This window comes from Pelobates fuscus, chromosome 1 (assembly GCF_036172605.1).
Source record: "Pelobates fuscus isolate aPelFus1 chromosome 1, aPelFus1.pri, whole genome shotgun sequence".
Lineage (NCBI taxonomy): Eukaryota > Metazoa > Chordata > Amphibia > Anura > Pelobatidae > Pelobates > Pelobates fuscus.
The window spans coordinates 135,310,832-135,330,678 of NC_086317.1; the positions used below are offsets into that span (position 1 = coordinate 135,310,832).

General features: G+C 42.5%; 1 protein-coding gene across 1 annotated transcript in view; it reads right to left on the reverse strand.

Annotated features, from left to right (window-relative positions):
• The window catches only part of RAB44 (RAB44, member RAS oncogene family), a 143,478-nt gene that overhangs the window by 114,752 nt on the left and 8,879 nt on the right, over window positions 1-19,847 (reverse strand). The window contains exon 2 of the mRNA XM_063450543.1: window positions 6,775-7,011. Within this exon, the coding sequence (XP_063306613.1) occupies window positions 6,775-6,984 (210 nt within the window). The 5' untranslated portion in view covers window positions 6,985-7,011. The remainder of the gene's footprint in view (window positions 1-6,774; window positions 7,012-19,847) is intronic.

A 19,847-nucleotide genomic window follows, 5' to 3' on the forward strand; every position in this document is an offset into this window, starting at 1 on the left:
GAGGCATACAACATCTACATGCAATGGTTTCTCACTTTGAAAGAGTTGACATCGTGATGATATAGTACCCTATCAAAAGTGGGTGGTATCTAGAAGAATGGGATATTGGGGGGAGGGATGTTTAAGAAAATTTAAGAGCTAAGTTGCAACAGAGGAGATCGAAGGTGCAGTTTATAGGATCTATGGTCCATGCACAGGTGTCAAGACCCTTATTAGTATATATGCTTATAGTCTATTTTTAATGTTTATTTTTTTTAAGGAATAATTGATTTGTAGTGTATGTAGCAGAGCTTTGGTCCATGAGAGGGTACTTGGCAGCGATTGAGAGGTGGAGGAGGTGGGTTGGAGGAGGGGGGATGAGGGAATGAGGGAGGGGATTAACAGGAAGTGCACAAGGGAGGGAGGGGGAGTAAGAAAGTGACAAGGGAGGGAGGGGGAGAAAGAGTGACAAGGGAGGGGGAGAAAGAGTGACAAGGGAGGGAGAAAAAGAGTGACAAGGGAGGGGGAGAAAGAGTGACAAGGGAGGGAGAGAAAGAGTGACAAGGGAGAGAGGGAGGGGGAGAAAGAGTGACAAGGGAGGGAGAGAAAGAGTGACAAGGGAGAGAGGGAGGGGGAGAAAGAGTGACAAGGGAGGGAGAGAAAGAGTGACAAGGGAGGGAGAGAAAGAGTGACAAGGGAGAGAGGGAGGGGGAGAAAGAGGGACAAGGGAGGGAGGGGGAGAAAGAAAGTGACAAGGGAGGGAGGGGGAGAAAGAAAGTGACAAGGGAGGGAGAGAGATTGACATCCATCACACACACACACACAATCATGCAACCCTTACACACACAGAAACACACAATGCATTCCTTACACACACTCAATGCACCCCATGCGCACACACACACACACACACACACACAATCACACAATCATGCAACCCTTACACACACAGAAACACACAATGCATTCCTTACACACACTCAATGCACCCCGTACACACACTAAATGCACCCATTACAGACGCACATATGTACTGCATCCCGTACATACACAGAAACACACCTTGCAGCCCTTACACATACAAACCCAGATTCACACAATGCATTCCTTACACACATATCAGGACATCCCCTACACACTCCACCCCCTGTGAACAAACTCATTGGTGGACCCTGGGACCCAGACCTTGAGCTGTGTAAAGGGCCCCCAAACAATGGAGCTGCTTCCCGTTCTCCCAGAACATTGATTTTTGTGACCATAGAGAGCCTGTTCTACACCAGACCAGTGGAGCCAGACTGCAGCTAGAGCCCATCATCATCCTCATCTTGTTGTAAGTAGGCAATCTAGCATATTATTCGTGGCACTAATCTCTAATTTACCTCACATTAAAGAAACACTATAGTCCCCAGAACCACTGCAGCTTAATGTAGTGGTTCTGGTGTCTATAGCCTGTCCCTGCAGGCCTTTTAATGTAAACACGGCGGCACTCCAGCACTGGCGTTAGTTAACATGGCAGAAAAAAAATTGGAAAGGGTTAGGGGGGCTACTAATAAGGATAGGGGGAGAGGGGTAGGTAGAAAAATAATTGGAAAGGTTTAGGGGGGCTACTAATATGGATGGGAGGAGGGGGGAGGTAGAACAATTATTGGAAGGGGTTAGGGGAGTACTAATATGAATGGAAAAGGTAGGGTGGGTTCTAATATGCATGGAAGGGGTTAGGGGGTACTACTATGCATGGAAGGGGTTAGGGGGGTACTAATATGCATGGAAGGGGTAGGGGGTTAATATGCGTGGAAGGGGTAGGTGGGATTCTTTTGTGCATGGAAGGGGTAGGGGTGGTTCTAATATTCATGGGAAGGGTAGGGGTGGTTCTAATCAGGAGGATCCCGGCGCTGTATCCGGGTAAGTAAAACCCCTTCCCTGTAGTGACCCTTTAATGTTATTATTTAATCATTTATATAGCGACTGCAAATTCCGTAGCGCTGTACAATGGGATAAACAACTCCTAGTTTACGGAATAAGAATATACCCGGCGAGTAAAAATGCTATCCCCCCCAGATTTTTTTGGGTTCCTACGCCCATGTTGGGAGGCAGTGGACAATTTAGGGTGTCCCATTTTTTATCATTGGACCTGATGGTTGTGGAATTGTGACTTGGTTAGACGGAGCTGTGTTAGAATGCATCCATTCAGCTCTGTGGTTAGCTCCGCCCCCTCTATTATTATTATTTATAATGCGTCAACAAATTTCATAGCATTGTGCAATAGGTAGGCTAACAGACATGTATTTGCAACAAGACAAATTGGACGCACAGGAACAGAGGGTGCTGAGGGCACTGCTCAAACGAGATTACATTCTAGAGGGAGTGGGATAAAGTGGCACAAGAGGTAAGGGTAGGCTGTATTTCATGTATGGGAAAAAGTAGGTTACTAGAATAGTTTACAATGAAGGGTTAGTTCATTGGATGACAGTTGCAGGAGAGGAAGCAGAGTGGATTAACAAAGTGCAAGGAGATAAAGCTATTTTCAGTTTAATTGATATGCTTTTTCTAAAGAAGTAAGTTTTTAGTGATCTTTTCAAGGAACTAAGATTGGGTGAGAATCTAATGGAGCAGGGAAGGGAACGGCGGAGCCTTAGAGAAGTGTTGAAGGCACGCGTCAGAGGTGTGAGTACGAGCAGAGAATATACACAGATCTTGGTCAGAGTGTGGGGTTCTCGATGGGACATACTTGTGACTTGTGTTTTAGTGAGAATAAGTAGGTAGGAGCAGTGTTATGTAGAGATTTGTAATCAAGGACCAGAATTTTAAATTTAAATTCTTATGGGAAGTTTAAGGGTTGACAGATGGCGGAGGCATAGGAGGTATGGGCAGACAGAAAGATGAGCTTCGCCACCGCATTCGTGACATACTCCCAAACAAAATCTAGTGTGGTGAGCATACTTAATCATAGGCGTGCGCAGCCTGTTGCATTAGGGTGTGCACCCTAAAGCACAAACACACACGCCGCGTGTATATGTATTTTTATATATATACATACACACACACACATATATATATATATATATATATATATATACATACACACACACAAATACAAGTATACGTAGGTGCAGTGTATGTGTGATTGTGAGCTGAGCTGTGCAGTGTGTGTGATTGTGAGCGGTGCAGCGTGTAAGGGGTGCAGTGTGTGTGATTGCGAGGGGTACAGTGTGGTGTAATTGTGAAGGGTGCAGTGTGTGATTGTGAGGGGTACAGTGTATGTAATTGTAAGGGGTACAGTTTGTGTAATTGTGAGGGATTCAGTGTGTGTGGGGTACAGTGTGTATGATTGTGAGGGGTGCACTGTGAGGGCGACAGGGGTTAGGAGGGTGGAGGGGAAGCAACAGGGGTTGGGGTAGAGGGACAGGAGGTGGGGGGTGGAGGGGCAGTGACAGGAGGTAGCGGGGGTAGACGGTTAGTGACAGGGGTTAGGGGGTAGTAACAGGGGTTAGTGGTGGTAGAGGGGTAGTGACGGGTTAGGGGGATAGAGGGGTAATGACAGGGGTTGGGGATAGAGGGGTAATGACAGGGGTTGGGGTAGAGGGGCAGTGACAGGGGGTGGGGGAGTGGATGGGCAGTAACAGGGGTTAAGGGGGTTGGAGAGGCAGTGACATGGGTTAGGGGGGTAAAGGGGCAGTGACAGGGGTTAGGGGGTAGAGTGGTGTGACAGGGGTTGGGGGGTAGAGGGGTAGTGACAGGGGTTAGGGGGTAGAGGGGCAGTGAACGGGGTTGGGGTAGAGGGGTAGTGACAGGGGTTGGGGGGGTAGAGACAGGAGTTAGGGGGGTAGAGGGGCAGTGACAGGGGTTGGGGGGTGGAGAGGGAAAGTGACAGGGGTTAGGGGGTAGTGACAGGAGTTAGGGGGTAGTGACAGGAGTTAGGGGGGTAGTGACAGGAGTTAGGGGGTAGTGACAGGAGTTAGGGGGGTAGTGACAGGGGTTAGGGGGGTAGAGGGGTAGTGACAGGGGTTGGGGGGGTAGTGACAGGGGTTAGGGGGGTAGTGACAGGGGTTAGAAGGGGTAGTGACGGGGTTAGGGGGTAGTGACGGGGGTTAGGGGGTAGTGACGGGGGTTAGGGGGGTAGTGACGGGGGTTAGGGGGGTAGTGACAGGGGTTAGGGGGTTAGAGGGGTAGTGACAGGGGTTAGGGGGGTAGTGACAGGGGTTAGGGGGTTAGAGGGGTAGTTACAGCAGTTGGGGGTAGTGACAGGGGTTAGAGGGGTAGGGACAGGGGTTAGGGGGGGTGGGGGGCAGTGAGTGAAAGGGGTTAGGGGGTTAGAGGGCTAGGGACAGGGGTTAGGGGGGTATGGGTGCAGAGGCAGGGTGGGGGGGCAGTGAGTGACAGGGGGCAGAGGGGGGTTTAAATACCTGCCCTGGTGGTCCAGTGGGCGCCCTCTCTCTTCAGTCTGCAGCTCCGCCGGGAGTGAGCTGCAGACCACATGGTGAGTCTCACAATCTCCAGGCAGAGCGTTGCCATGGCAACGCTCTGACAGGCTGGAGATCGCGAGATACTTCAGTCTGCAGCTCACTCCCGGCGGAGCTGCAGACTGAGGATCAGGGCAGACGGACAGGAGGGGCCTCTCACCCGGCGGCATTGTGTGCACGCCGCCGGCCCCCTCCTGTGTCGGGTCCTCGGTCATAGACCGAGGACCCGACATGTTAGTCTGCCCAAAGGTAGTGCAGCACGGAGGTGTGATTAGGGTGTGCCCAGGCACACCCGGCACACCCCGTGCGCACGCCTATGTATTTAATACCCCTAAGCAAAAGAGACTGTTACTTATGGAAAATACTAAGTAACTTAATAAATTAAACCGTGAGAACCTGTTACTGTAATTGTTCCTGTAGATGAATGGGGATGTATAGTTGGTTATGAACATAGTCCCCAATACCTCTAGCTTCTGACAACTGGTAATCGGTAAACTAAAGTAAACTGCACCCTTGTAGTAATACAAAGTACTGCGTACTGATCAGGTGACATGGAACAATTTAACATACAACTACATACTAAAAATACCAATTCAAATGTTAACTCTACATAGACTATACTGGCCAATATCTTGTCTTACTCTGGAGATTAATAATACCACAATGAGGCAACAGATAAAATGTGTCCTATGCGTGAGTGTTTTTACAGCTTTAAAAACACACAGTAGAAGCTTACCTGCAGTCCTGGAACTAACTAATGGCATAACAAAAATTATATATAAATTCTGACCGACAAGTAGTATGGCTAAATGAGGCTTAAAATAAGGTAATGAAAGCTTAGCCGAACATAACGAATTGTACTATAGACAGAATGTTGACAAGAAGCCTAGACCCCTCCCCCCCCCCTATCTACCAGGCTGGACAAAAGGTGTGGTTATCCACCAAACACTTAAAACTGTCCTGTCCTAGCTGGAATTTAGGCCCAAAGTACATAGGACCATAGAAGAACTTACCAATCCTCTCTCCTGTGACTATATGATTACCCTTACCACCTTGTCCAAGAATTCATCCTGTGTTTCACGTCTCCTTGCTGAAACCCTTTTTTGGGAGATAATTTCTCAGGACAACATCATCCTTCTCTGGATCTTATCCAAGTCCTATCCAATATGAAGTCACAAAGATCTTGTATTACTGTATCCGCCATAGATGCTTGGATTATCTCATCCTCTAAAAAGGCTATTGTCCAGAGGAACAGTCCTGGGAGCCTGCATCCAATGCACACTCCCCTGGTTATGTCCGTACATTCCATCGTAACCATCCACTTTGGCCTTCTCCCCTATACCTCCAGAGGATGTGTCTTCAAGGTGGGGGCCATGTCACAACTTACCTCTGCTCCATCGCTGCTCTTCTGACACCTCCAAGCTGCAGCCGCCTGAACTTGGTCAAGCCTCGACCTCCAACCCAATATGTGTCATGTCTCCCAGCAATACAACATGCCAGGGAGACATGCAAGCTCAGAGTATGCCACAGGACAACCCATTGGCTAAAGACAGGCCACTCTCTCCAAGTTTTCCTGGTACACCCAAGCTCTCTGACAGCCTCCACATTAAGGGGGCAGTGTGGAGGCATGTCAGAAATGGCGTGACCTTTGTTAGGCGCCCAATTTAAACAAAGAGCAGCTGAGCTATCATTGCTCAGTTGTTCTGTGTTATTTTAAGTGGACACTTCCTGTTTATTCACCTAGATACCCTTTTGTACCGCTATTGAACCTTGTTGCCTGGATTTCTAGACTGCCTTGACCTTGCTTTGACTTGCACTGTCTGTATTGTTTGCCCTGGACTTTACACCATTGTCGATTCACCTCAGTTAGTACTGCATTCTAAGTTTCAGTCAAAAATTCCCTGACAGTCACTATGTGTATGTTCAGTAGGCGCAATGAGGCAAAAGCCCAATATAACAGAAACTATTTTTTTCAGTTATTTTATGCATTTAGGTGTGTACTTGTGTCACAGAATATAAACAATGCATGTTTGGTTTTATATGTCAGATGTTGTCAAACAGTCAAAAGTACTACAAAAAACAGGTGTGAGGAAGGCTGAACTTGATGGACGCAAGTCTCTTTTCAGCTATCTAACTATGTAACTATGTAACTATGTAACTACAAGATCAGACCAACTTTTTAAAATTACCTTTCTCATGCAAAGATGAGTCAAGGAACATGACTGGGTTGAGTACTGAATGAAGTCATGCAAGGTCAAGCACACATTATAGGAGATCCTAGCAAAATCAGCAATACATACAAAATCAGCTGATGTCACATAAAAAAATTAATTACCTCCATGTCAGTACGTGTGATCAATATATTTCCACTTGTTTCATCTTCATCGAAGAGGCTGCGGATTTTTTCCATCATTCCAATAATAAATAAATCATCTGAAGTCTCTTCTGTAGTATGAGTTTGTGTGTCTTCTACCTCGTCTTGTTTTTTCACGAGTCTTCTAGAAGAGCCGAGCTTCTTCCCTTTTGATCTCCTCCGTTCTGCCATGGTTTTTGGTTAATAATTTACAGACAGCTAAGAAGGTAATGAGGAAAAGAACAGTGGTGCATTAATGTACTGTGTCCACATTATGTACACTATGAGATACAATTACAAAGTAACAGTTTAAGAATGAAGATATGGGATGTCATGGAAGGGGGGTATGGGCATTGAGGGAAGGGGTTTGGGCAGAAGTGAGAAGTGTGGGAAGGGGGAATATTGGCAGAGTGTGAGGTTTGCATGGGGGAAAGGGGGTTATGATCAATGGGCCCCTCCCAAGATAGCACTCTGGATCGAAAGCATGTGTGTGCCCTGGACTCCAATGTGGCAACTTTGCTTACATCCCTGAGCAACCTTAATTTTGATTTACAGCAGGCATTATTATGCTGTTATTTTCCACTGTCACCATTAATCTAGATATCAAGGGAATACTTTGAGTAAATTTACCCCTACCGGTTACTGTAGTGGTTCTAGTATCAAGAGTGAATTGCTATTAGACCATCCCAGTTTAATTGGTTATGCTGTTTTAGAGTGATTTGACAACTTACCCTGACCAGCCGGGCACCAGTAACCACATACCCTGCTTCTATTTTACCCCGTAAGGGTACTGTCCCCATAATGTGGAGATTTGCTCTCCAGAGCTGAGAAGGGTCATGCAGAACCACACTCATTGTCTGAGAGTGTCGGTCAAGCTCTCACAGAAAACAAGCTTGAATCTCTATATGCAGTGTTTACTCTGACAAATTACACTGGGACTGCGCCAGGACATTCCTGGCATCATAACCACTACAGCAGGCTGTGGTGGTTATGCTGCACAGAGTGTTCATTTAATGATACTCACACTGTGTCCCAAGTCCATTTACAGATATATTGCCAGCCTCGAATAGATGGTAAGAACCAGGACAAAGTTTAATAGGTTTTCATAAGTGCATATACAGTCCTATGGTCCCATCAAAAACTATGACAGTCAGCAGTAAAGAATACAGGTGGACCCGCACTCCTTTTTGCATATTCAAATTCTGTTGCATAGCAATGATTTGATTCAGTAATTATGTTTGTGTAAGCACTTTTTTTGTCTATATTTACTTTTTTATTTATATTTTTTTTTACCTGATCTACAGTATGTAGCAAAATTATATTTGTCCTTCTTGGCTAATATTGTAGAACCTAATACAGATTAATAAACAGCACATTTAAACAAGGGTACTTAAAATCACCTATCTCCACTAACAAATATAGGGATTCAGTTCCACCATATGACTATATTGTGCTAATCCCACCACTACTTCACAGTACCCCTATATCAGTGGGTCCTACACTAATTCCACTGTGGGAGAAAAATTAAATAGTACTAGTGGCCAATGAGCTAAATTATATTTGAATAATCTGTTGTAAGAGCATTGTGAATATATATAATGTGAAATTATATATACATACACACACTTCATCCCCTACACCCAATGGATCCCCTACATACAAACACTACTTTCTGCATTGCCTACCACAACTCAAGTGTCTGCAAGATGGTGGGGTGGAAGGTGTGGCGGATCCCGTAGGTGGACTCTTGGCCAGCCTTGAGCGTGAATCCCAGGAGCTCAGGTCTTGAGCTGTGTAATGGGCCCCAAAATGTCTGATGGCAGCCTTGCATGGGTTCTAGGAACAAGGGGATATAAAGATTTACATTGACATTCCCACCCAACCCTCAACTAATTTTAAGTATATGAAATCTTTATGAACACTTCTAAGTTTCCCATATTTTAGGACTGATTTTGATATTGTATTGTAAAAACTAAATGGTAAAAATTAGCTATTTTATTTTAGTGAATAGAGCTTGCAGGAAGCACATATTGTTGGCTGTAAGATATAAATTCCAACACATTCAAAAGCAATTAAAAAAACAAAAACAAAAAATCATGGAGTTAAGCCAGAATATAACTTTATACATGTAACACTAAAACAAAGAAAGAAAAAAAAATTCCCTCAACATAGTAATTATAAATGGTTTCAAGTGCAGGAAAATAATGTCAATATAGTACTGACATTTACTATTCTACTGGCCCATTTCAAGGGGAAAGACTTAATCATACAAAATTATTTATTTTAATTTAATAAAGCTTGTGATTTTGAAATTAGTCACCTATTCTAAATGGAAGGAGAAACATCCAGCAAGGCAATATAAAATTTCCCCTTTACGGATATGGTCTAAAAAAAATATAGCTGATAGTAGAAAATGTTCCTGAAAGTGTAAGAAATACCAGAATTACAGTCTCTAGGGAACATAAGGTCACATAGTATATGTCTCAAAGGGTCATTGCTGAATTGCTAGTTTTTTAACGTAGCACTTCCAAAGTCTAGGGACTTTGCAGAATTCGGTGAGATTGTCTCTAAGGGTCCAATGGCTGGGGGAGCAGGTAAGTGAATTCTAATAACCTTAACCTGTCCCTCGTGGTTGCGGCTATCTTCCTCTAGCGGGTCCACCAGGAGCTGTCGTCACTACTTTCATGCATGGTTGAGAGTACAGCATTAAGGTGTATGTACACAAGAACGCGGTATCGTCCATAGTTAAAGCCAATTCCCTGCAGTTTTCACTGGTGACTGCTGATCCGATTGACACTTCTTGAGGGCAGTTGCTCCACCCAGTGTCTAAAGATTTCAGGCATAGGAAATAAATCTCTTGACAGGGATGGAATTTCAGTGAAATTTCAACACAGTCAAAATTAGTATTTCATAATTATAATTTTGGGGGAGGCAGGGATTGGAAGGGAAACATGGTAACACTTTAATAGCTTAAAAGAAAAATCGACCCTGCTCAATGGGTTATTACTGAAGTCTGATCTCTTACTTGAGTTTATAAGATACACAGGGTTATTCACTAAAGTGAATTTCAAACTCAAGGCAAAAATAGTTGAACTGGAAAAATTCTCTAAGCCAGCTATAATTTCATATCAGCTACTTCAGCCTTAAAGGGACACTATAGTCACCAAAACAGCTACAACTCTGTTTGAGTCTACTTGTTATGTTGAGTAGAATCATTCCCTTCTGGCATTTTGAAGTGTAACAGATTCCAATAATACAGCTGAGTATTTCCGTGATGAATCTACCAAGTCCCAAGCGCAGTAGTGATTAGTTGTGAATATAGCTCCCAATCCCCCAGACATTAGCCTAGACTTAATGAAGGGGTAAAACGATCTGTTTAATACAGGCTCAATGGCCTGCTATTATACATTTCAGAGTCACAGCACACACGCCCAGGACACTCCCACACAAAATAGGGTAATCCCTCCCCTGTACCTGAGAGATAATTGAGTCAGGAACTGTACAAACTCAATTATCTCCAGGCACAGAAAACACACAATTTATAAAACACCCCAAAATACACATAAAATACATGAAAACCCCACCGTTACATCCCCTGATAGCCCCGATCTGGGTGACCAACATATCCAAAAATCACCCAGATCGGTTCAGGGGTTCGAGATTTCCATGGAAGTCAATTATTTGACCGACCGTGCACATAGTCCTATGCCCAAAACAGTTCCATGAAATCAGGGCTAGTGGTTGGTCAACTTTAGTAACATAAAGATGAAGTTTAAATGGATTACCGAACTGCATTTTATGTTGCTCAGCTCCTATCACTCTCAGCCACATGCCATCCTGGTAGGGATCTAGACTAACATTAGCTGAACCACATTTAGGTAGGTTTGCTAGATCCACCATGACATGCTGTATACATTAAGGTTTTTCATGCTGATGTGCAGTTAAAGAATTGGGATGCACAGCAGTATGTAGCATTAATATGCTGTCCATAATATGTAGGGATCTCAAATGAACAGTCAATGTCAGTGCAAACCCTGTCATTAGAACATTAAGTAGTGACAATGATTTTCATTCTATATACTTTGGGATTTTCTGAAAACACTATTAAGATTACCTAAATTGCAGGTCTGTTTCCAGCATGAATTAGAGGACTTTGTACGAAAGCCTTAAATTGCAAATAAATTGCAAAAATTGTACACAATGGACACAGCTATACTAGGTAAGAATCATGAAAACCGACCACTTTCTAAAATATATTCAGCTGATAATCCAGTTATTATCACAGAATGTACATGTTCTATCTCTTGGCATTCAATTTGTATTTATTTCTACACAAATTGTATTTGTGCAATTGTATTTATCTACAAACTGTACTTGAATTGCCCCAATCCATCAAATGAGACAAATTCAATGCTACATTTTGTGATTTAAAGGAACACTTTAGGGCCAGGGACACAAAGTGTACTACTGACCCTATGGTGCTGAACTCACCATTTTGGTGGCTTGCCCCCCCCCCCCCCTTAGTCCCCTTAAAAGCAATTAAAATCCACCTTATATCCAGCGCCGCGTGGGTCTGCCGCACTGGCCCGCCCCCTTGGTGACATCATCAGAATTGCAGATTTTTAGCCAATCCAATGCTTTCCAGTGTCGAACAGCATTTTGGCCAATCAGCACCTCCTCATGAATCAATGCATCTCTATGAGGAAAATTCAGTGTCTGCTGCCTACTGTGCAGCACTGAGCCAGGAAGCACCTCCAGTGGCCCTAGGGGCAAGGTAAACATTGCCTTTTCTCTAAAAAGGCAGTGTTTGCATTAAAATGCCTGAAGGCAATGATTATACTCACCAGAACAACTACATTAATCTATAGTTGTTCTGGTGACTATAGTGTCCCTTTAATAAAAACACAACTATAAAATACCTCAATACCTCAATACCTCAACAGGCATAAACCCAAATTAAATTAATCAAAATAAATAGAAAGAAACCAAAAACTTGGTATAAGTCTGGAAGGAGTCAAATCAGCCCACTGTCATTGTGCACTCAAAATATTAATATATACAAATGACACAAGAGGATCCCCGGAATGCAGCAATTGGATGCCTCTGCAATAAAGTGTGAGAAAAGCTAGGGTTAAAAAAATAGATCAGAAAAAAATGGTATTTAATAACTCAATAAGATGAAAGGGTATTGCTTGCTGCTACTACCTGCGTATATGATCCTATAAGCTAACCCCAAAAAAGAGAATTGGTAAACATCTCCGCTCAACAGCCTACAATACCATAATCACCCAACACTATTAAAGTTTCTACTTCCTTTTATCACAAACCCATCCATGACCGATGGCAGGAGCAACTAATCGATTTACTACCCCAATGGGGGCTCAACTTGCTGACCACAATCAACCCGCTGTCAGACAGTGTACACACGTACCTGGCTAGCTATGGCTTAGGAAAACCTACCATATAGTCCTGGATACCTCATAAGAAGCATGACAAATGTGGTCTTGTGCTACACCTTTAAAATTAATTTTGAAAAAAAATTATATTAATTATATATAACAAATATATATATATATATATATATATATATATATATATATATATATTTACCATACTTCCTTTATTCCCTATATTTGTCACTTCTCACTTGATATGTAGCTGAAATAAATTTTTAGTGGCTATCCTCTAACCATTAACCACCTTTTTTTTCCATGAATCATCTCTTTATTTGCACCACAGTAGAAATCTGAATCACAACTCAAACAAACATGCTCATCTACTATGTAAGTAATTTATTCGTATGGCATTTTGAAATACAGGACTTTGTCCAATTGCATGATTGGCCCAAATGTGGATAAACTGAGGAGACATGCCGTTAACCTCTAAAGCACTTAATTAAACTGGACAGCTTTTGGGGAGTATCCATTTAAAATAAATATTCAATCATACATTTAAAATAGGGGGTAAACATGGGATTTACCTTTACGCTGACAAACTGTCATGGCGCCCGCAGGATCCACTCCTGCCAGAGTACGGTATGGGACCCAACGGGCGTGTCTCGTTGAGGTGGCATTTCCACATGACAATTGGAATGCCACCGATTGCTTACCTTCTTCTGGCATCACACACACAAGTTCCACTATCACATACTCCTCTACAACCAATCATAGAGCACCTTAGGCTATTTAAACGTTTTATGCCCTGGCATGGTTTCCGTTGAGCATATTGATTGCTGTGTATTTTGACCTTGGCTCGTTCATTGACTTTTCTGATTTCTATATCTCTTAGACTTTGGCTTGTTTCCTGACTATTCTGACTTCTTTATTCCTTGACCTTTGGCTTGCCTACCGTATTTTGTATTGCTGACCTCAGCCTGTCTTGTACTTTTCTTTTTATATGTTAAATGCAGCCGTTCTAAGGTCTGGTAATACTCCTTAGGGTTTTCTTTAAAATGTTACTTAAGTTCTGCGTGCTGGGCATATTAGTGTACCCTGACACTAACTAAATCCTCAGCAATATGTAAAAGTTATACTGACACTAACCCTAGATTTATCTTGTTTGTGTTTTCTTAAAGGAAGAAATGTTTTAAATACTTTGTAGGCTGCTCTGTTAACTTGGAAATGCAGTAATTACACATTTTACATAAAAGAATCCAGTTTGGAAAAATTACAACCAGGATAATGTTCCAGGTCAAAATTTGTATTTATTTTTATTTTGCTATTCCTCTATCAATTCTCAATTATTCCTGGTGGAACACTTCAAGCACCCTCTATACCCTGTACAGCGCCTTCACTGCTTATCCCCATGGGCTCGAATTTCCTGAGCAGGATAGCTGGGCATTGTGAGGCTTGGTTCAGAAGACTTAGCAGAAGTTCCATTGAAGAACATCTGGATCTTAGGTGTTGGTAATGGAGGTGGGGACAGTGCATGGCAGACCCCAGGTAAAACATCAAACTATTCAAAAACTGTTTCACTCCTTACAATGGGGGGCACCAGGGCACTCCAGACATAATAATTACGACTGCAAGCCGCAATGGTTATGCACTTTCTTTTGTAGCTAGAAGTAATTTCAATTGACCTTCTCACAGTCATGTGACAGTTAATCAGCCTGCAAGTGTGCACTGTCAATATAATTGTACACTACAGCCAATCAGAAAAGGTTGATGTTAAGCAAAACCCTCATTTTGATGTGAAGGGAAATACAGGGAAGCTTGGTGGCCCCCTGTCAATTTTACTGTAAGTCACTCTCTGCAAAGTGCAGACAATAATTAATGATGACACAGAAAGCTTTTTGTATCATAGGTTGGTCACTCTGTTTTTAAATATATCTTCTGATTAAGAAGTTAAAGTAACCCTCCAATCACCATAATTACAACAGTGCCCTGACGTGCCCTGACATACCCATTAACCCCCCCACCCCCACCCCCACCCACACACACACACACACTTTGTTGTCAGGGGGTACGTCAGGAAGTGTTGACATGTTGAGTTAGCGATAACCCTATATATGCATATATATCACGTCTGATGCTTAATTCGTGAAGTACTCTGCCAAATAGACATCCCAATGCACCTCTTGTGATTTCTTGTACATTGTTTTTTGTAGCACACATAATGTAATGGGGTGTTAATGGTGCAATATTGGTAGTGGCTTATTCCTACGCATGTGACAGTGCTAAAGCCTGGAAATGTCAGCAAAATAAATATAGGAATGTTATTTATGCTATGAAAGTTTGAGCAATCTGTCCAGCACAATGTATAGGGGACATTATATTCCATATACATTTTTTGCAGGTGCGCTATATGGAGAGTGACATCTTTCACTTCAATACGGAAATATTTTTAAATCTAGGTTCCAATAGAAAGAACATCTGACACCATGCGCAAAGCATTTAACAGCAGGCTGTTCACCATGATAAACACAGTTATCCTTTATTGATGCCACAGAGGGAAGTTAATTATACTTCCTGTTTATGTTCTGCAGAAGTGAGTATGGTGAAATTCTTAGACCTTATCCTATGCCGAAACAAATTCTATCAAGGTTACCGACATTAAAAATAAACATGGATTATATAGCAAAATGTAGTGAAATCTAAACATTTTACGCATTTAAGTAAAGTCATATTTTTATGTTGTTTCGGTGAATCAAAAAACTGAAACTATGTTTGTTTAACATGACCAGATTTTGCTCATCTTCAACTTCCTCTTTTGCATGTTATTTGTTGGTTATGGAAGTAGGATAAATAAGTTAAAATGTAAATGCTGGTGAAGACAGAGGTATCATGTATCATTTTATCATCATCATGTCACATTAACCTCTTCATGAAAAGTGGCATGTAAACCATTTTATACAGTGAATGTCCCGACACATCATCCAGCATGAAGAGGTTAACAGACAATGCAATCGTCCCCAGTAGGAGGAAGAGGAAGTACTCTGTGCTTTTGATGAGGCTGTGTTTCCAGGTATATGATGTTGACAAACATTATAGAAAAGAAAGGGCAAGGCAGAACATTTAATTGAGAGCATCCAATTACGCAAAGTGCATCACTGTTGGTATATACATTTAGGGATGGACTAACATCGATAGGTCCATGGGAAAAATGTAATCTTGGGCCTCTGGGAAGCTAATATACATGCATTGAGCAAATGTGCATTTATTATTGTGTGTAATTGTATGAGTTTTATTTTTACATATTTTGTATTATTAGTATATGCATTTGAGTGCTTTGTTAGGGGGATTGCATATGCTTTTTTGTGTATATAGTGGCAGTGTGAATGACTGAATTTTTCGCATTTATCTCGATATTGTAAATGGGTTTGTATTTTGTGGGAAGCAAAAATAAGTGTGAATGCAAGGACGCATATGTGCGTACAGCTTTAGTTTATGTGTGTGTCTGTATGTCTGTCAGTGTTGTGTATCTGTAATGCTGTCAGTGTGTATGTGTTTGTATGTGTCTATGTCATCGTATGTGTATGTCTGTGTATCTGTGTCTGTATGTCAGTGTCTGTATCTGTGTATCTGTATGTCTGTCAGTATGTGTATGTTGTTAGTGTTTGTATCTGTGTGTCTGTCTATCTGTATTAGTATATATATATATATATATATATATATATATATGTGTGTGTGTGTGTGTGTATCTGCATGTGTGTCAGTGTATCTGCGTGTGTGTCAGTGTGTGTATATGTGAATATGTGTATCAAAGTGTGTGTGGCAGTTTATGTGTATATGTACATACATCTCAGTAGTCAAACACTACACACAAATACACCCCTGCATTCAAACATCAACACGACATAGAAAAACACCCCCACATTCACACAAACATGCTCCATACTCCATACAAATACATACCTATATTTAAACACACAAGCACTGGCCTGAGATCTGCACATTGGTTTGCTTTGTCCTTATCTTTTGTCTATGAGAACCATTCCAAGTCAAAGCGGAAAGGTGGTGCTACCATACAAGCACATAGGCCTGATTATGGAGCCCGTACCTATACACAGGCTCCTTCAAATGTGAGTGTTCTGTCTGTTATACTATATATTGGATTTAATTTTTAAGTACCATCTACACTATACTGTACCTTTTGTTCTTTCACCCTTTTATATGCACTCCACACCAAACTTTTAAACAAATAACATTTGGTAAGTTTTGTATTTGCTTCAGCACTCCACTTATAGGTGCAGGTTTTTTTCACTTACACCGCTTCATATTTCTCATGATTGTTTTGTGGATAAGATGATATTTCCACACAAGTGTATAGAGCCGCTTCCATTTTTTACATTCACGTTTTAGCACTTATTTGTCACACATAGTCCTCTGTTAAAGAGGGAAACTTTGGAATGGTTGTGTCTGTATGACTAAATTCTTCTGTGTGACTGTGTATGCATATCTCTGTATGCCTGTGTCTGTATGTTTTTGTATGCCTGTGGCTGTATGTTTCTGTATGCCTGTGGCTGTATGTCTCTGCATGAATCTCAGCGTATGTATGTCTCTGTATGACTGTGTATGTATGTCACTGTATGCCTATTTGTATGTCTCTTTATGCCTGTGTTTGTATGTCTCTGCATGACTATCTGCGTATGTATATCTCTGTATGACTGTGTATGTATGTCACTGCATGCCTACCTGTATGCAGTGGTGTATCCTGGTTTTGTGCTGCCCTAGGCAGGACAAAACTCAGGCGCCCCCCTCCCCCCGCGCCACCCCTCCCCTGCGCCACCCCCACCCAACCTTTCCCCCGCCACGCATTCTAAATACACACACACACATTCACTGACAGATACGCATACACTAGCTAACAGAAACACACACACACTAACAGACACACTCACACTCAGTAACAGACAAACACACTCACTAACAGACACACACTAACAGACACACACTCACTCACTAGCAGACACAAACTAGCAGACACACACACTCACACAAAAAATCTCTGTATGACTGTGTATGTATGTCACTGCATGCCTACCTGTATGCAGTGGTGTATCCTGGTTTTGTGCTGCCCTAGGCAGGACAAAACTCAGGCGCCCCCCCTCCCTCCGCGCCACCCCTCCCTTGCGCCACCCCCACCCAACCTTTCCCCCGCCACGCATTCTAAATACACACACACACATTCACTGACAGATACGCATACACTAGCTAACAGAAACACACACACACTAACAGACACACTCACACTCAGTAACAGACAAACACACTCACTAACAGACACACACTCACTCACTAGCAGACACAAACTAGCAGACACACACACTCACTAACATACACACTCACTAACATACACACACAGTCAGACACACACACACACTAACAGACACACACACACTAACAGACACAGACACACACTAACAGACACAGACACACACACTAACAGACACAGACACAAACACTAACAGACACACACACTAACAGACACACACACACTAACAGACACAGACAGAAACACTAACAGACACACACACTAACAGACAGACACACACACACACTGACACACACACACTAACAGACACAGACACACACTAACAGACACACACACTAACAGACACAGACACACACTCACCCACCCACATTAACAAATTTTTTTTAAATTTATTTTTAACACATTTTTTTAAATTTATTTTTAACACTTTTTTTAAATTTATTTTTAACACTTTTTTTAAATTTATTTTTAACACATTTTTTTTATTTTTTTTTAACACATTTTTTTGAAATTTATTTTTAACACATTTTTTTGAAATTTATTTTTAACACATTTTTTTTGAAATTTATTTTTAACACTTTTTTTTTTAATTTAACACCCCCGCCCCAGCCTCCTTACCTTTGGGAATGCTGGGGAGGGGGGGGTGTCTCTTCTTCCCTGGTGGTCCAGTGGCTTCTGGGCGATCGGGCGGCACTGCCTGGCGGGCGGGCGGCCGGCCGGCTAGGGGGAGCACTTCCCCTGAGCTGTCTGCTCAGCTCCCTCGCGCGCCTCAGAGTGAGGCTGGGAGCCGGAATAGGACGTCATATTCCGGCTCCGCCTCCCAGCCTCACTCTGCGGCTAGAGAGGGAGCTGAGCAGACAGCTCAGGGGAAGTGCTCCCTCGCCGGCCGGCCGGCCGCCCGCCCGGCAGTGCCGCCCGATCGCCCAGCAGCCCGCCGGCATGTCAGTTAGCCGCAAGGCTAACAAGACATTTGCCTTGGGCATTTGGGGGGCGGCTTTTTTTGCCGCCCCCTGGAAAATGCCGCCCAAGGCAAATGCCTTCTTTGCCTCGCGGCTAATATGCCCCTGCCTGTATGTATCATTATGCCTGTGTCTGTATGTCTGTGTCTGTATGCCTGGGTCTGTATGTATCTGTATGTCTATCTGTATGTCTCTGTATGACTCTGTCTGTATGTCTCTGTATGACAGTCTGTCTGCATTTATATGACAGTTCACCTGTATGTGTAGTTTGTATAACTGTTTGCCTGTATGTCTGTTTGTTTGTTTGTGTGTCTGTGTATCTTTGTGTCTGTGTGCCTGAATAACTATGTATGCGTGCCTGTATGATTGTGTGTCTCTATTTTTGTGTCTTTGTGCATATATGTATTTTTGCCTGTATATCTATGTCTATATGGGAGATAGAGGCACAGAAATGGTCCATGGGAAGAAAGAGACACAGAAAAGAGGGTAAGCAAGACGTACACAAGAGGCGTTGTAAAATATATATATTAGAGGTGGGTGTGAGACACAAAGGGGGTGAGACATTCAAGAGAGGGGATAAGAAGCACTAAAGTGGGTAAGAAATTCAAAAGGGGGCGGCTACGAGATGAAGTCTTTGCTAATGTAGCCAGAAATCCTTTCACCGGACTTGGGTGTATATTGTGTAGGATATTTTTAGAATATATGTATGATTCTAAGTATTTTTCCAGTTCTCATATACCCATTACCTTCTCCCAGGGGGTAACAGCTCATACACCGTTATACATATCACCCCTAGCCAGACCACATGTGGAATTTGAGTCAGAGCAGATGCCTTCATGGGCTGTAGTAATTGCAGATATTTCTCTCTTTACAGCATTGAGAGGAAGTGATGTCAAATCACTTTATCCAGGTTTGAGAATAAAGCAGTGTGGGAGATAAGAGAAACGATGCACTGCTTGGAGATCCAGAGCTGTTCACTGCACCACTGGACCCCAGGGAGCAGGACCTCCTCCAACACAATTTAGACAAAATAAAGGTCAGCTGTGTATATTTTTGTCGTTATATGTGTATGTCAGTCTTTATATACATATAGCAGTGTGTGTCTCTGCATGTGTGGCACTATCTACAGTATTGGGAAAAAGAGAGTACATCCTCTTTCAATTCCATGGTTTTACATATCAAGACATAATAATAATCTTCTGTTCCTTAGCAAGTCCTAAAATTATGTAAATACAACCTCAGATGCACAACAACATATGACACATTACACGGTGTTATGATTTATTTAACAAAAATAAAGCCAAAATGGGAACACCATGTGTGAAACATTAAGTACACCATTACTGCTTCCTAAGGAATTAAGAGGCTAAGTAGCAGACATAA